Source organism: Oryza sativa, chromosome 11 (assembly GCF_034140825.1).
Source record: "Oryza sativa Japonica Group chromosome 11, ASM3414082v1".
NCBI classification, from domain to species: Eukaryota; Viridiplantae; Streptophyta; class Magnoliopsida; order Poales; family Poaceae; genus Oryza; species Oryza sativa.
This window is the reverse complement of record NC_089045.1, coordinates 9,406,415-9,425,128: the sequence shown is the minus strand read 5'-3', so window position 1 is coordinate 9,425,128 and position 18,714 is coordinate 9,406,415. Positions and strand designations below refer to the sequence as shown.

At 43.6% G+C, this 18,714-nt stretch overlaps 1 protein-coding gene and 1 pseudogene across 1 annotated transcript; both read left to right on the top strand.

Moving 5' to 3' along the window:
• Window positions 1–2,861: 2,861 nt before the first annotated feature.
• On the top strand, window positions 2,862–5,480 carry LOC4350236 (laccase-18). Its single transcript, NM_001423184.1, has 3 exons — window positions 2,862–3,690; window positions 3,813–4,940; window positions 5,167–5,480. Exons 1-3 carry the CDS (start codon window positions 3,186–3,188, stop codon window positions 5,319–5,321), a joined length of 1,788 nt encoding a protein of 595 aa, NP_001410113.1. The 5' UTR covers window positions 2,862–3,185; the 3' UTR covers window positions 5,322–5,480.
• Window positions 5,481–9,665: 4,185 nt separating this feature from the next.
• On the top strand, window positions 9,666–15,786 carry LOC136354146 (uncharacterized; annotated as a pseudogene).
• Window positions 15,787–18,714: the final 2,928 nt, after the last annotated feature.

The following is an 18,714-nucleotide window of genomic DNA, read 5'->3' as shown; positions in this document are numbered from 1 at the left end:
GTCCCAATAGTAAAGATATATGATAATGATATATTTGTACAGTTAGCTACCATTATTCTACCAAGCACAAGTTCATTGTCAGTTACCTCAAGGTAGACGCCGTGAGTAGCACGGGCTTTGTTAGCTGATTGAACTTCCCAGTTACAGACTTATTGGCAGAGACAACAATAATGGTAACACAAAATTTGGTCGATCTCGGAGAGTTTTTGTTTGAAAAAACAATTACATTTCACCACGCATGACACATGCATCTTCCGAGCGAGAGAGGAAGCTGTCAATGATATTTGCTTGACCAATCAGCACAGTAGAAGATTATTACTGCGTGTTACATAGATAGGAGGAAGCTTACTCCTTAATTTAGCCATAAATTAATCAGATTCATGCAGCGTTTCTAGCTAACTAGTCTCACTTTGTCAGCTCTCACTACGTACATTAATTACTCTCTCCATACTCGTAAAAGAAGTCGTTTAGGACAGCGACACGGTCTCCAAAACACAACTTTGACTTCTTGTTTCTATAAAAATATTTATTGAAAAGTGATATATGTATACCTTTATGAAAGTATTTTTCAAGACAAATTTATACATATAATTTTTACATTTTTAAACTCAACAACTTGAGAGTTATTCATGATTTATATTTCCAAGGTTTGACTTAAATATTGTTCTAAACAACTTCTTTTATGAGTATGGAGGGAGTACAAAGTCAATTCGGGACAAGAAGATGGATACTGCCATACGTGCGTACTCTGTCTCTGTTCACTGTAATGGGACGAAAATGGTCGGGAACGGTCGAAATTGGTAGCATCCGTTCGAAAACAATTGTTGATCGGTTTAGAATAAACCATGCATATTTGTCAAGTTAGCTATTCAACGTCCGACAACGGCAACAGTACGATACTGAAAAATATAGAAAAAAAAAACAGATTTTATGGCTAGCCGGAAACGGTCGGGAATTCCAATGATCATTTTCATCCTAATCTGTGCATATTGATATGGAACTGAAGACTGATTGGTTTAACGTCCTCATAAGTTCAGGCAATTTTGTCATGTGCAACAAACTAATTTGACCGTCATTTGTTGAGGCCAAAATTTCGTCTTAATAGCTTCTGGTCGTTACCAATTCTATCCATGCATGTGCACATGCTACCGCAGCAAGAACTAAGGTCAATTTTTTTTCGCCTGGCCAAGGTAAAGGTTAATTAGTTTGACCAAAGTAAGTGATTGCGTCATTTTGACTTACGTTTGCTTAATAAATTAGGTGAAACCCCCGCGCGTTGCTGTGGGAGTTTACTATAATAATAAAAAATAAAAATAATGTGTAAGATAGCTTAAACAATATAGGGTTACATAAATATAAGTTTACATAAATTGATGTGATTTAAATTTAAATAGTATGTACAATGATAATTTAAATGTAAAAAGTAAGATGATGTGGCTTTATTAGAGAACAAAAGAAAGAATATAATTTAGACCATATTTCTAACGGCTAAAAAAATTGAGACGATATGGTTTAATAAGAGAAGAAAAGAAGAGAGATAATTTGAACCATAGATTAATCATCTAAGAACTAAAAGCAATTGATGTGATATGACTTAATGAGAGAAGAAAATAACATGAACTAAGTGAGGATGAACTATATATGTATATATGATATTATAAAAAAATGATGGAGAGATATATTGAAATATTATATGAATTATGTGAGATGATTTAACATGCTTACATTTTAAATCTCTAAAAATTAATAAATTATTAAATTGTAGATAATATAGCAATGCTTGCATGATGTTTAAATATAATAATTGTTAGTGGATGATGATGTGACATCTTTGTATATTAAGTTTTAGAAATTAGTGGCCTATAACTCTATAACTCTATAGTAAGAGAGGATTGTATAAATAACGTAGTCGATTATCCGCACGCAGTTTGGATATACCCACCCTGTTTTTTAATGTATGACGTAGTTGACTTTTAGACATATGTTTGCCCGCTTATCCAATTCAAAATCTTTTGCAAACATAAGAAACAAAAATAAGTTATGGTTAAAGAACATTTAATTACAAATCAAGTAAAACAAAATAAATAATAATTACACAATATTTTTCCAATGACACGACTGATCAAATGTGCATAAAATAATCAACGGTATCATATACTTTAAAAGAGAGGCAGTATATGATCATTTCATATTTTCTATTCCGAATGCGTGATATATATTCAGCAATATGACCTATTGATCAAATCCGTGTACCTAAACTACAGAATGAATTTAATTTAATTTATGGAGTCTCGTATTTCTTGATTTTGCGGTAAGTAGTTAAGGATGTGAAATGTCATGCATAGAGAATAACTACTTGATATGTGTCACCACAAGATTTACACAAACCACAATGCATTTGGTCATGTAATTATTTTTGTAGAGTAGTAATTCAGAAATCAAAGATCATGATTGGTACATTTTATTTTAGCTACTATCAACAGCTAATTAAGCACCCCGCAAAAAAAAACAGCTAATTAAGCAATAATTTTCTGCATGGTTTTTACATTGAGCTACCCTAGGATAGGACGAAAAAGTATGCTTGTTACTGAGTCAAAGATATGTCATGTCATTGGGTTGAAACTGTATCCGAGAAGAAGCCAATCTCATGGTTAACTGCACAATAGCAGAAAATAATTAAGACAGTATATATTACACCTATTTGTGAAAATACTTCCATAATTACAAAATCGGACATTTTACACTCTATACTACAAAAATCAGTGAAAATACCCCTAAAAGACAATACAACCTTTCAATGGTGGTTTTCTTATTTTGAAACTAAAATGTTATATTTTTTACTTTTATGTTGCCTAGTTAGAAAGAGATGTAAAAAGTAGTTTTTTTTTCCTTTTAAATTAAGGTATAAGGTATAGCCATATGCAAAGGCAGCCCATAGTTTTCATCTGCGGACAAACGGCCATTGGCTGGTCAACCATTGGAAATGGCCATCCTATTCGATCAGCAGATGTGTATTACTTCTGTGCCTGGGTGTTCATCAGCAGTTCAGCACAGACCACCTGATGCTCGTGTCTATAAATACGGCCCCAAACCTGTCCTGGGATCGAGAGAAGCAGCACTTTCACAAGTTCAGACGAATTTAACTGAGTTTGGTTTTGGCCGTAGCTGAAAAAGATAAGGTCACCATGGAGAAGCTCTCCACGGCGGCATCTCTCTTCTGCGTGGTCGTCGCCGCCACGGCTCTGGCCATGGCGGTGGTCGGCGGCGAGGCGGCTGTGGTGGAGCAGACTTTCATGGTACATGAGATGAACGTGACACACCTGTGCAACACGACCAAGATCTACGTGGTGAACGGGCGGTTTCCAGGGCCAACGGTTGATGTGACGGAGGGCGATACCGTGGTCGTCCACGTCATCAACAGGCTGCCACATGGGCTTACTATCCACTGGCACGGTGTCCGCCAGATGCGGAGCTGCTGGGCTGATGGGGCTGGCTACGTCACCGAGTGTCCTATCCATCCTGGTGGCGAGAAAACCTACCGCTTCAATGTTACTGGCCAGGTCGGCACGCTGTGGTGGCATGCCCACGTCACCTGCCTCCGTGCTACCATCAATGGTGCCTTCATCATCCGTCCCCGCAACGGAAAGTACCCTTTTCTGACACCTGCCAAGGACGTGCCGATCATCATAGGTAATGGACGGTCCAGGTCAATCGGTTAACTATTGATCGGTCTTGACCTTAGACAAATTATGCACTTGTTTGGTTGGATGTATGCCACTGATTGACTATGTATACCATATCATTAATTGCAGGTGAATGGTGGGAGCTTGATCTCATAGAGCTGGACAGGAGGATGCTAGATGGCAACTTCGACGACAACCCATTGTCGGCGACCATCAATGGTAAGCTCGGTGACCTTAGCAATTGCTCGAGCACGGTAGAGGAGAGCTTTGTGCTCGATGTGAAGCGCGGGGAGAGCTACCTCCTCCGGGTCATCAACACCGCGCTCTTCTCTGAATACTACTTCAAGGTCGCCGGCCACACGTTCACCGTGGTTGGCGCCGATGGCAACTACCTGACCCCGTACAAGACGGACATGGTCACCGTCGCACCGGGCGAGGCCATCGACGTGCTCATGTTCACCGACGCGCCGCCAGCGTACTACCACATGGTCGCATTGGCCAACCAGCCGCCGCCGCCGGACCTCCAGATCCCGCAGCTCACCTCCCGTGGCCTCATCCGCTATGCTGGTGCCGCCATGGACAGCAACAACCTCCCCATGCCAATGCCTGTCATGCCTGACCAACACAACACCATGCCGTCCTACTACTTCCGCCGCAACCTCACCGGTCTCGCACTGCCGGAGCAGCAGCAGCGCCACCGCGTGCCTGCCCACGTCGACGAGCGTCTCCTCATCACGCTCGGCCTTGGCTCCATTTGCCGTGGCGGCAACACAACAACGTGCAAGCGCGGGCGCAGCCCGGAGACGGTGGTGGTGGCCACCATGAACAACGTCTCGTTCCACCACACCAACGCCACCGCCCTGCTGGAGCACTACTACGATGGCAGGCCGGAGGGCGTGTATACGGAGGACTTCCCTGTCCGGCCGCCGCGGCCATTCAACTACACCGACCGGGAGCTTATCCCGGCAGGCCCGCTCGAGGCGGCGCTGGAGCCGACAGCGAAGGCGATGAGGCTTCGGCGGTTCAGGTACAACGCGTCGGTGGAGATCGTGTTCCAGAGCACCACGCTGCTGCAGAGCGACTCCAACCCGATGCACCTCCATGGCTATGACGTGTTCGTGCTCGCGCAAGGGCTCGGCAACTTCGATCCCAAGAGGGATGTCGAGAAGTTCAACTACCACAATCCCCAGTTGAGGAACACCGTGCAGGTTCCACGTGGTGGGTGGGCTGCCGTCCGCTTCCTCGCAGACAATCCAGGTAAACTTTCAGTGGCATATAAAGAAGTTTTACTTTTTGAAAAAGCATATAAAAAATAGTGACTATGTAATAAATTCATACTATTTGAGACCTACTACTATGTAAAAAAACGAATTCCTAGTTATGAACCTGGACACACATGTGTACAGGTTCGTAAGTAGGATTGGTTTTTTTTTTTGGGATGGTCGGGCAGATGTCTCATTGGTGGTTTTGTTCTGGTGGGCAGGGATGTGGTACCTGCACTGTCACTTCGAGTTCCACATAATTATGGGCATGGCGACGGCATTCATCGTGGAGGACGGACCGACGCCTGAGACCAGCCTGCCTCCGCCACCACCAGAATTCAAGAGATGTGGCACCAATGGCCTTAGTCAACCTTGAGAGTTTTGAATGGTTGCGAGACAGCGAAGTCCAAAATTTTTTACTACTATGGACAAGTAAAAAAATAAATAAAAGATGTGTGGATATATGTATGCTACACTGGATTATGGTCATGATTCTTAACTGTACGTAGAAGAGATTTACTATTCATTATTGTAAGATGCCAAATTGTAACTAAATCCATTTGGATTTAATTTATGAAGAAGTGAAATTATTTACAAGGACTAAGAATTGATTATTCTTTTTTATTTGAGATTTGCTCCAGTCTAACAAAAAGTACATCAAGGTACCGGTACCTCGCGGTACCAAATCGTTTCCGATTGTTCGATCTAGCTAGACAGGATGAGCATTGTTAGATCTAATGATTTGAATAGTAGTATATGATCGGAAACGATTTGATACCTTAAGGTACTGGTTTCTCGAGTTACTTTTTGTTGGACCGGAGCAAATATCTTTTTATTTGCAAAACAATTAAAAGTACTGTCGAACCTTAATTCTTATCAACTGCATAACTACTGCATAAATATTGAACTTTGGATAGTAGTATATGATGCATTTAATCTTGTAGCTGGTTCAATTTAGTTTCAGGTTTTTGAAACAAGCAAATTAACTTGACTTGTGCTGTGTTCACGAGGAGTTCGGATCGTAGAAGTAGTCTCTAACAGTTTCAATTTTTATCAGTCAAGTCTTAGTGGTAAGCTCGTGCGATATCAATCATGGGATGGCACGATTCAGTAGGATCTAGGCGAGTTTTATGGATCTATTTCTGTTGAAACAAACTGATGGAGTTTGGAGTATAAACAATAGAAGAGAACCGAGAAAATGCTGCAAGTTTCTACGTTGCGCCAAACTCTATCACTAGTTTTTCTGCTGTTTTCGGTTTTTGTTCAGTTTACTGTAGCAAACCTACAACCGTCAGAGATTCAGAGTAAGCTGCTCGTGAGTGATTTGAGTGATAGGATAGCCAATTTACAACAGTATAGTACTGCAATTTGATCCCTTCGTAAGTGCATGAGCTCACCCGTTTTTCAGACTACTATGCAACTGCAAGCACTTGAACCACTCAGGAAAGAAAGAGAGAAACCTCAACATCATCTTCTTCACCTTGTTCTTTATCCAAAGAAAGAAGAGGGCTGCTACCGCACGGGATTCCGTTGCAACACGGTAGTCACGGGATAAAAATAACACCTGACAGACTTCCTTTCTCTGACCAAGCCCCACATGTTGTCCACGCGATTCGCTCACCCACCACCTCTGTGTGCCGGCGACGCGCCGGCGGCGGCATGGAGCACCGCCGTAACTACCACGAGCAGGATCCCTTTCCCTTCCCCCAGGCAAGAGTGCTCGTTCCCTCAACCAGAACACTGCTCGGTGCGCGCGCGATACCTAGCCGGCTGCACCTGCAACTACTCTGAGCAGGAGTGCTCCTTCCCCCAAATCTGGCTCAGTATCACGCGCCGCCGCAACAACTACTCAGAGCAGGAGTGTGCTGTCGGCAGCAGCAGGGGGTCGAGCCGAGGGAAAGGAAGAAGAGGAGAGAAAACGTTGGTACTTGATACTTCGCAGGTATCGACCCTGGTACCTAAGGTATCAGGTATTATACCTACGGGTACCAGCCATGATACCGTTGGTACTAAGCTTGATACCTATGGTACCAGCCATGATACCTGCAGGTACCAGGTCTGATACCTAGGTAACAGGATAGTTTAAGTGACTCCTGCCCGCTTCCACGTGCACTCCATCCTGATACCTGGTACCTGGTACTTGGTATCGACTGATACCTTTGGTACCTGGTACCGGGCTGGTACCTAGTATCTGGTTCCGTGATACCTGGTACCTGATACAGTGATACCTGGTACCTGGTACCTGGTACCCGTGATACCTGGTACCTGGTAGCCTGGAGGAGGAGGAGGAGGAGGAGGAGAGAGAGGATAAGGCAGCCACATGGTGGAGCATGGAGGCAAGACGACGGTAGCGCGGCACCTGGACCATACCTTCGAGAAAGCTCGCGTCGGCACACCTCTCGCTCGTGGCGGCGGCGCCGCTGGTGGAGGCGCTGCGCGCATCGCTTGCCGAGCCGCTCGTGCTCCCCGACCTCGCCCGCCGCCTCCTGCTCTGGCTCCACCGGCGAGGCGTCATCGGAGCGCGGAGGCGAAGTCGTCGTCTGCTGGCGAGACGTGGAGAAGATGAACAGCTCGTGTGAGGCGTCGTCGGAGCGCGGAGGCGGAGTCGTTGTCCGCCGGCGCGGCAGCCTCGGCCGCCGCTGCCGCCCATGGAGCAGCGAGGCTGAAGCGGCTTCATCTGTGTGGAGGGGAAGGGATGGAAAGAAGAGAGAGAGTGTGTGTGGAAGGGAAGTGTAAAATCAAAGGTGTTTTTGATTATTATTCTGTGATGAACAATTGGGCATTGGAGATTATTGGTTTTGTTATTTGGAATTTATTCACGAAGTGGTTTTGGAGATGATTGGATTTCACGGGTGAATCGCAGATTTTATCATTTTATGTGGACCGGTCAGACCGGGCTCTGGTAGCCGGTCAGACCGGCGTGTAATGCGCGGTCAGACCGGCGCAGCCCGCGGTCTGACCGGCCGACACTGTGTCGGTTTCGGTTTCGGGTTGTTTATTTGGATATCCGAGTTTATTCCATGATTATGACTTCTAGATGGATACTATACGTATGTAATACTATTGTTTGTTGCTAATGAGTCAAGTTGGAGATAGCTTGATCTCGGAATATGGTTTCTTTGTTTGTTCCATGTGCAGGTGACTTGATGTCTCGATCGGGAGAGTATTTGCGGTGATGGACCGGGAGTCGGCTTGGGGATAAGACGACGTCCGTAGTGGTCAGAGATCATGCGGGATACTTAGGCTAGAGTTGATGCACGTGGTTAATGGAGTTTCCATATGGCATACGATGGTGTTATTGTGTGCGTATGGGATGTGGAGTCGAATTTGGAAGGAGTCCAAATTTGGTACGTTTGGTTATGTAAAGTTTCTTTTTTGTACTAGTGGGTTTCCTAAGGTGTTTAGGACTCCTAGTATGAGTTTGGTTCGTGGCTTTAGGCTGCCTACCTCATGTATAAATAGAGGGGGAGCGTGAGGCTTCCCGGTATCGCTTTAGAGAGCAATTGAGTTGAGTTTTGAGTTAGGGTTTCAAGTTTAGTCGAAATTTTTGTAAGGAGTGCTGTTGGTGCACTTTGTAAACACAGAGAGAAGTAATAAAGTTGTCATCCACTTTAAGAGTTCTTCGATTTGTGTTTCACCGGGTTTCGGCGGTCTAACCGGCGGCGCACCGGCGGTCAGACCGGCGACATCGTGGCGGTCAGACCGGCGGGCACACGATGGTCAGACCGGCGGCTACAGGAGTCGGCAGTTCGACCGATCGATCTACTTCGGTCAGACCGACGTTCATCAAGCGGTCAAACCGGCGCAACTACTTCGGTCAGATCGCAATCCATCGATTTCGAGGGTAACTTTTATTTCCGCTAAAAGTTTTCGGTTTTTGGGTATACCAACCATTCACCTCCCCTCTGGTTGGCTTAGTTCTTGTGATTCGATCCTACAGGAAGGGATGGAGATAAGAGGATAGCTTATCCCGTTGTGACGGAAGCCCGTTGTGTAGATTTTCTGAAGAAAGAATTATAAATTTCGATCTGCAGGGCACAGAGAGATCGACGGACTTGTCGAAATCCAGTTTATCTCTGAACTGTAGAAGATGTAGAGGCCGGGTTTCTAATCCATTATCTAAAAATCTCTGAACTGCAGAAGAGATCGTGATGACTATATAGCCCTCTTTGGTAGGAGTGACATGGCATGTTGCTCGGGCAGCTCATCAGATTGATCCGGAAGGTGACGAATACCAGGGCAGAAAATTTGCAGGTTCGCCATTGCCATTGTGCTTATCTTGCTCATGGTTCAAGGTGCTCGAGGATGACGAAAGCTGCCTGAACAGAAAGCTGAAAAATCCTCTACAAATTTTGAATTATTTCTCTAGAATATTTTTTTTTATCGACGCAGGCGAGCTACGTGTCATTATATTAATGAGGAAAAAAGAGAAGGGCAAGATCGAAGGTGCAAGTCCCTGACTAAACACGCTGTCACAAACCTCAAACAGAACAAACACCGCACAAGTCACCAACCTAACATTTCCCCTGGCTCTTTCTGTGAGTTATTAGCATAACTTGATATTGTTATTATGGTAATGGTTAAGCTCCATGAGTTACGGATGCTAGGGTTTGGGCGACGCCCAGGCGACTGGGCGACGACAGACTACGTGCCCAAGGGGCAATGGATTTGGATGGAGGTATACTCCGATCTGCTGTTAGTTTTCGTGGGAATTCCGTCCATGGCAGGGTTCTATGGCTGGAATTACATCCGGTTTATGAATCTCTTTACCCTCCTGCAATCGAAGTCAGGCTCCAAATCTCATACATGGAAGATTTATGGGGGTACAGATAAGGTTAAGGTAAACGCCTGGGCAATCCGCCTGGGCTTTCGATTCAATCTTGATGTATATTTGGTTGGTAACTGTTGGTGGTATGATCCTGGTCGGTTTCCTCTGAGGGAGATCGTGGAAGTCTCGGACTCGGTGACTACATGGTATAAAGGCGACGTACCACCAGGGCCAAAGGTGCAATTGGTGACTTCCACGGCTGCGGAGTTCTCAATCTACAATCTTCAGAGCGTCAAGTTCCAATTCATGGAGTCTTCCGATGGTGGGGGCGAACAAGGGGCTCTCGCTAAGATGGCTGCCCGCCCGAAGCCATTGGATGATCCTGGGGTTGGATCATTGCTCGGAAAATCAGCAGGAGAGTTGGCTGTGGAAAATCCAAAGAGGCTGGATCTGATTCTTGCAGACCGCAATGCGATGGGGGTTCAGGATGACACAGTTCATTAGAAAACCATAACTGAAGAGGAGGGCGGCAGCGGATCGCGAGGACCGGCGGCTTATACAGAAGGTGAGATTTATGACGAAGACAAAGATCTGGTTGAGGTTGACATTGAAGAAGAAGAGGTCAAAACGGCAGGGAAGTGGACAATCCTAGCACGGTACTATTCGTTGAAAACACCAATCCAGGCTGCTCTCTTTGATGACATGCGAAGAGCATGGAGGCTGAGGTCTAACATGAGTTACAAATCTCTAAGAGACAATCTGTTCATTGTAACCTTCACAGCGGAAGGTGATTACCAGTTCGTTGGTTAGGGAGGACCATGGATCCACAGGGGAGATGCCCTCTTGGTTGGTGAATTTGATGGTATTACTAGTCCATCAAGAGTACCTCTCGAAGTTGTTCCCATATGGGTCAGAATTTACGACCTGCCTTTGGTTTTGATGACGAAAGCGCGAGGGGAACTTTATGGTAGTAAACTGGGACGTGTGCGGGAGATAGATGTCGAGGAGGACGGTCGGAATAAACATGATTCTTTCCGCATCCGAGTGGAGTTGTCTGTTAAACGGCCTCTGAGATCCAAGCTAGCCATCAAGATTAATGTACAGGGCAATGAGGTTGTTCGGCGTTTTGATCTGCGATATGAACGGGTCCCTCACTTTTGCCTCATCTGTGGTTTCATCGGCCACTCTGATAAGGACTGCGAAAGGAAAGTTGTAGCGGGTGACCATCCGTTTCAGTTCTCTGCTGATCTGAGGTGCTCTCCCCTGAAACCTTTTGAGAGGAAGATTAGCAAGGTGGCACCAATGCAGGCTAGAGGGGCAGCACGCAAGTTAGTTTTCAGAGGTGCGGGCAGTGCTAATTCGTCTTCATCTCGGCATAGGCAGGGAGAACAATGGGATGAGGCTATTCCACAAAGGGTAGATGCTCATGATAACTTTGAGGTAAATGAGAAAGATGGTGATGGGAAGATAGACCAACAGCTCGCAGATGAGATCAGCAATGTTCAGGTATCTGTGCAAAAGAGAGATGAGATGCAGGCTGGACTGACAGGAGGGAGAAAGGATGATGCAGCTGCCCCCCAAAACCCTCAAGATGTGATGATTCCAGCGATGGTGAATCTCAATCAACCCGCTTCGTTTGGTGATACGTCCATGGAGGATACCGGCAGTCAGCACAAAAGGACTCTGGATCAGCCAGGTATCAAGCAACAAGGGAGAGTCCAGCAAGCTTTGTTGGAATATAACCGGCAAACAGAGGAACATAAACAGCTGCAGGTGGCACCGGGTAGCACAGTACGAGCTTTGAAGCGCTTCAGGAAGGATGCAGGCCGGGGAGGCCGCTAACGTGGATGACATGGAAGCAACCAGCCCTGGGGCTGCTGGTCAACTGACGGGTCCTGTGATAGGGTCCCGTCAGGAGAAATGAATTGTTTAGCGTGGAACTATCGCGGAGCAGGGAATGCTGCGACAGTTCGTGATCTATGTGCCTTAGCCAAAGAGGCACGTTCCCAGCTGGTTTTCCTATGTGAGACGAGACAGAGTGTGGAAAAGATCAGTGAGTTACGTAGGAGATTGGGGCTTAGTGGTTTTGTGGGAATAAGTAGTGAAGGGATGAGTAGTGGTCTTGCTTTGTTCTGGCATGAATCTATCTATGTTGATATTAAAGAGATAAATAAAAGATATATTGATGCGTATGTGCGATTGTCCCCTGATGATCTGTTGTGGCATGCTACCTTTGTGTACGGAGAACCTAGGGCAGAAAACAGACATAATATGTGGTCGTTGTTGAGGAAAATCAAACTGAACTCAGGGTTACCTTGGACTGTTATTGGTGATTTTAATGAAACCCTTTGGCAGTTTGAACACTTCTCCAAGAACCCGAGAAGTGAGCCACAGATGCAAGCTTTCAGAGATGTTTTGCATGATTGTGAGCTCCATGATCTTGGTTTTACAGGCCTACCCCACACTTATGATAATAAGAGGGATGGATGGCACAATGTCAAGGTTCGACTTGACCGTGTAGTTGCTGATGACAGATGGAGGGATATTTTTTCGACAGCTCAGGTAGTTCACCTAGTGTCCCCTTGTTCTGATCATGCCCCTATCCTGCTCAAACTGGTAGTTGAGGAGAACGCACAAGTGAGACAGAAGTGTCTGCACTATGAGATAGTTTGGGAAAGAGAACCGGAAGTGGTCCAAGTAATAGATGAGGCCTGGTCTAATGCAGGGGAGAAAACTAATCTTGGGGATATAAATAAAGCCCTTGGGAAGGTTATGTCTGCCTTAAAATCCTGGAGTAATTCCAAAGTTAAAAATATATGTAGAGAGTTGGAGAAAGCAAGGAAGAAGCTGGCAGATTTAATGCAATCAAATGCAGACAGAAACCAAATCCGCCAGGCTACTGACCATATGAATGAGATGCGTTATAGGGAGGAGATGCTGTGGCTACAACGATCCTGTGTTAACTGGTTGAAAGAGGGGGACAGAAACACACGCTTTTTCCATAGCCGGGCTGTCTGGTGAGCAAAGAAGAACAAAATCACTAAGTTGAGAGATGCAGGAGGTACTGTTCAGAAATCGACAAAGGTGCTGGAAGAAATGGCGACTGAATATTTTGAGAAGGTGTATATGGCTGATCCAAATCTGGACCCTGAACAGGTCACTCGGTTAATACAGGAGAAAGTCTTAGAGGAAATGAATGTCAAACTGTGTGCTGATTTCAATGATGAAGAGATTGCACAAGCGTTGTTCCAAATCGGTCCACTAAAATCTCCTGGCCCGGACGGTTTCCCGGCTAGGTTTTACCAGCGAAATTGGGGAACGCTTAAGACATATATAGTTCGAGCTGTGCGTGATTTCTTCCAGTCTGGTATAATGCCGGAAGGTGTTAACAATACTGCAATTGTTCTTATACCAAAAATTGAACAACCCTTAGAGTTGAAGGATTATAGGCCAATAAGTCTATGCAATGTGGTGTATAAAGTGGTTTCGAAATGTCTGGTTAATAGACTCCGTCCAGTCCTTGATGAGGTAGTTTCAGAGGAACAAAGTGCTTCTATTCAGGGTCGCATGATAACTGACAATGCATTGCTCGCGTTTGAATGCTTTCATGCAATTCAGAAAAACAAAGTGGCTGACAAGGCGGCGTGTGCCTATAAATTGGATCTCTCAAAGGCTTACGACAGAGTTGATTGGCGATTTTTGGAGATGGCAATGAACAGGCTGGGTTTTGCTCACCGATGGGTCAGGTGGATTATGTCATGTGTGACTTCAGTGAGATATTCTGTTAAATTCAATGGAACCCTTCTCCGTTCCTTCATTCCAAGCAGGGGCCTCAGGCAAGGGGACCCGTTGTCGCCATTTCTCTTTCTGTTCGTCGCTGATGGGTTATCACTCTTGTTAAAGGAAAAGGTGGAACAAAATATCCTAACACCTATCAAGATTTGCCGGAATGCCCCTAGCATTTCCCACTTACTGTATGCTGACGATACTCTTCTGTGTTAATGCAGAAGTCCATCAGGCTGAAGTGGTGAATGAAGTTCTTCAATGCTATGCTCGGGGCACGGGTCAGCTTGTCAACCCAGATAAATGCTCAATCATTCTTGGGGCGGCTACTCCTTTAGTGCAGAATCTATCCATCCGAAACACTCCGTGAATAGAGAAAGATAAATTTGAAGATAAATATTTAGGCTTCCCTACACCAGAAGGAAGAATGCATAAAGGACGATTTCAGACCTTGCAAGCAAAAATTTGCAAGAGAGTGATCCAGTGGGGTGAGAATTACCTTTCTAGTGGTGGCAAAGAAATTCTGATTAAAGCTGTCATGCAAGCTATTCCTGTTTATGTGATGGGGATTTTCAAACTTCCAGACTCGGTATGCGAAGACTTAACGAGGCTTACAAGAAATTTCTGGTGGGGTGCGGATAACGGTCGCCGGAAAACGCACTGGAGAGCCTGGGAATGCCTGACAAAGCCTAAACGGAATGGTGGGTTAGGGTTCAAGGACATTAGGCTTTTTAACCAAGCCCTGCTAGCGCGCCAAGCGTGGCGGTTGATTGAATTCCCAGACAGCCTTTGTGCGAAGGTGCTCAAAGCGAAGTACTATCCTCATGGTTCTCTGATTGACACAACTTTTGGTCCCAATGCCTCTCCTGCTTGGCGAGGGATTGAACATGGGTTGGATCTGTTGAAGAAGGGGATAATTTGGAGAATAGGGAATGGCAATGCAGTGTGAATATGGCGTAACCCTTGGTTGCCACGAGATCACTCCAGACGGCCAATTACCTTGAAAAGGAATTGTATGCTCAAATGGGTTTCTGATCTTCTAGATCAAGATGGATCCTGGAATGCTGAGAAGATTAACCTCTACTTCCTGAAAGTCGACGCAGATATCATTTTCAAGATCTGCACATCCCCCAGGATTGGATGTGATTTTCTAGCATGGCACCCAGACAAGACGGGTCAGTTCTCTGTTAGGAGTGCTTATGCACTAGCAGCCAACTTGGCAAATGTGGAAGCTGCCTCAAGCTCCTCAAATAACACTGTGGATAAAGCCTGGGATTTAATTTGGAAATGTAATGTTCCGCAGAAGGTGCGAATTTTCGCTTGGAAGGTTGCATCTAACAGTTTGCCGACTATGGTAAATAAGAAGAAAAGGAACCTGGAGAGAACGGATATGTGCTCCATCTGTGATAGAGAAAAGGAGGATGCTGGCCATGCACTTTGCCGTTGCATCCATGCTGAGCAGTTGTGGTCTTTGTTGCATAAATCAGGATCAATCTCCCTAGACATTCAGTCTACCCAATCTGACCGTTCTTGGCTGTTTAATTGCTTGGAAGGCTTGTCAGATTATGATAGAGCTTTGGCCCTGATGACTCTCTGGCGAAATTGGCATGTGAGAAATGAGATCACACATGGCAAGATGGCGCCACCAGTGGAGGCCTCTCAGCGCTTCATTCAGAGCTATGTGGATACTTTGTTTCAATTTCGTCAGGATCCTGTAGCAAATCTGGCAAAAGGCAAGATGGTGCTTAAAGTGGGCAATGCGAAACAATCTGTTCAGACCAAATGCAATCCTCAACCTCGCTGGGAAAGACCAAGCAACGGCTGGATGAAGCTCAATATAGATGGTTCTTTTGACAGCAATTCAGAGAATGGAGGAATCGGGGCAATCCTCAGAGACAGTTCCGGCAGACCCATTTTTGCTTGCTGCAGGCCTCTGCAAAAATGCTCTGGAGCGCTGGAAACAGAGCTCCGTGCTTGCGTTGATGGACTGGTGAAAGCGTTCCAGTGGACGATGCTACCGATCGTGGTAGAAACCGACTGTATGTCGGTTATCCAAATGCTGAATGAGAAAGGGAGAGATCGATCAGAACTAGCCAATCTTGTCCAGGAGGCAAAATTCATCATGAAAGGGGACAGAGAAATCTCCATTAAGAAAGCTCAGCGCAGTCAGAATCGGATTAGTCATTTTCTTGCTAATAAGGCTAGGGTTGAGTCCTTGTCGGGTTTCTGGTTGGAAGAGGATTGTAAGTCCATATTACAGCTAGGCTGTGATGACTTTTTAAATGAGTAATACATTCTCTTTCCCGCAAAAAAAAAGTTATTAGCATAACTTAAATGAAAGAAAAAGAAGTAATTTTAACCTATAGTCTAGCAAGTTGAATAACCTGAGTATTATCCAGCTAAGAAATGGACATCATAATTCATGTAAGGAATAATTCTTTTTTTTCACGAAAATACTTGAGGATGTTTATTAAATGTCAAGTTCTTTTTCACAGGCTGCAATGCAAGAACACATTTACAAACAAACTCCCGGTCCCTCCTAGTTATATGGTATCCCAGGTCGCATATGTCAATTCATGTTACTATGAAATTCCTATCGATAAGTACAAATATTTGTGAGCTAGAGAGTGACTTTGAAGAAACCATCATCTGTTGCAGGCCTCACTAACACAGAACGCTAGATAGGTGCCGGTTTCCCAACCAGCACCTAGATAGCGGCAGAGATGACTTCGGTCATCGGGGCCAGTTTTAGAACGAATCTTTGGCACCCTTAAATGTACCAGTTCTACCGTGGGTCCCATGCAACCGCTCCGATGGAACAGAAACGAAAAGTTGCCGGATTTTAGAGCAAAACCAACACCTTTCTCTGACAGGGGGAATATCTGACGGTTCTTTTTCAAAACCGGCACATATTAGGAGAGAAAGGTGCCGGCTTTTGACACTTCAGCGGGCTGGCGGGCGCGTGGGAGGAAAAACACTATAGGTGCCAGTTTTAGGTATTCCAGTATCTATATCGCCGACCTCTGTAGTACTGCCTTCAAGAAAGAAAGAGGACATGAACTTGTCTCTACATGTATATGTAGGAAAGGTGTAGTCGTATCATTTAGTTAGATCTCGGCCAATCCCTAATATCATTTAGTTAGATCTAAGTGGCAGTGCAAGTATAGCATGGTTAAGAATGTAATCCTTTGGTGGTTTAAGATTTTAGCTCCTGTGAACGGCCATGCATATGCAAAATCGGACTACCTATCATCTCTTATTTCAATGAGCAATAACATAGATTCAACCTAACTGGTCTATATCATTGTATTTTATGTTTGTGTTTATTTCCCTTTTTCACTGACCTATACGGTTCCATCAGTTTTTGTTAATTCTCACATATTTTATTTTACTGTTTCGCTAATCAACCCCTGAAATGAAGGTTTGTTAGTGGTGTTACCTTCTTACTTGTTGGTGCTAAGATCTTTAGATTATTTTCCCCACCCTTCAACAAATAATTAAAGCTCTTGCATTCCATTGAAAATTTGAAAAAAGAGAGAAAAACATTAGCTTTGAATTCAAATGTTAGTTTAGGGCCCGTTTATTTCGCGAACGAAAATTTTTGGCGTGTTACATCGGATATACGGACACACATTTGAAGTATTAAATATAGACTAATAACAAAACAAATTACATTTTCCGCCAGGAAACTGCGAGAAAAAATTATTAAGCCTAATTAATCCGTCATTAGCAAATGTTTACTGTAGCACCATATCGTCAAATCATGGCGCAATTAGAATTAAAAGATTCGTCTCGCAATTTACACGCAATCTGTGTAATTATTATTTTTTCTATATTTAATACTCCATGCATGTGTCCAAACATTCGATGTGAGTCATGTGACAGGGTAAAATTTTTTTATTTGGGAATAAGGCCTTATACAAATTATATATACTAGTCGCCAACCCGTGCGTTGCACAGGATTTTGTTATGGAGAAAATTGTTTTATAAATAGTAAAAATCTTAATCATAGCCTAAACATGCTTGTTAATTTGCAAATTACTTAACTCAGGACAAACTTTTTATACGTGGACATGTTATCTAAGCTGTACCATTATTGATTTTGGGTTAAATTAACAGATACCAAATTCATAATCCATTATATTTGAATTTGCTTGTTTTATTTAATATGAACTATGGTTATGATTTAATATTTAACTGCGATGATAGTACGATCTACCTAAGATATATAAACTGTCAAATCAAATAATGCCATGCTATTTTGACAAATGTGGCAATTTCGTTGTACACCTTAATTAATTTATGGGCAACTTTCATGGTATGTTCCTCGATTCAATTTATTATTTGAGATGCAATTTAGCTTCAAATTATGATAAAATGGTCGTGAAACATTATGGGGCAAAGATTACTGATTATTTGCATGCCTTCTAAATAACCATGAAGATTATGGAAAATGTTGAGAATATAAATTATGTCATCGTGTATCACCCATATATATAAAATCAAGGTATGCATAGAAATTTCAAACACTATAGATAATTTTATTTCTTCCAGTAAATAGATGAAACAATACTCTTTCTCGTGAATTAAAAAAAAACCAACTTTATCCCCTTCTTGTCACTGTCTCCATATATAGTGTGATTCGAATTGTTTCAACTATCCGTATGCTTAAAATTCAAATAAACTGCTGCCAACACTTATAAGGATTAAATGATATTAATTAAACTTACACAGTTTAGAGCATAATTTTGTGGATATTTCTCATTCCACCACTTTACTGTGTTTCTTCAATCAGTCCTAGCTATGTGAGATGCTAAGACAACGATATCTGCATGAGGAAAAGAGTGAGGTCAATATTAAGTTAATAAAGAAACTTGTATATGATAGAAATAAATTTTGTTGCGAATAAATAATGGTTGAAACTCCAAACCAACACCTTACCAAATAAATATACTTTCCTTGGAAACACTCCCAATGTTTCAAAATGTAAATGTTTAAGAAATTGACTGAATTGTCATTGGAACTTGGAAGTTGGACAATAAAATGCCACAGATGAAGCTTTCAAATCTATTATCCACTTGACCATCTGTTATTAATGGACCTAAAATTTCTTTACTACCATATATCATGGTGACGTGCAACAAAGAAAAAAATGATAAGAGATATAAATATGAATAATATCCGTACGTGGAAAGAATAACTAAGTATCATGTCAAGG

What these genes read in the sequence shown, in the direction of transcription:
- LOC4350236 (NM_001423184.1), top strand. Translation starts at nt 3,186, where the DNA reads ATGGAGAAGCTCTCCACGGCGGCATCTCTCTTCTGCGTGGTCGTCGCC. An exon ending in GGACGTGCCGATCATCATAG is followed by an intron (nt 3,691 to 3,812) that starts GTAATGGACGGT and finishes CATTAATTGCAG; the next exon opens with GTGAATGGTGGGAGCTTGAT. An exon ending in CTTCCTCGCAGACAATCCAG is followed by an intron (nt 4,941 to 5,166) that starts GTAAACTTTCAG and finishes TCTGGTGGGCAG; the next exon opens with GGATGTGGTACCTGCACTGT.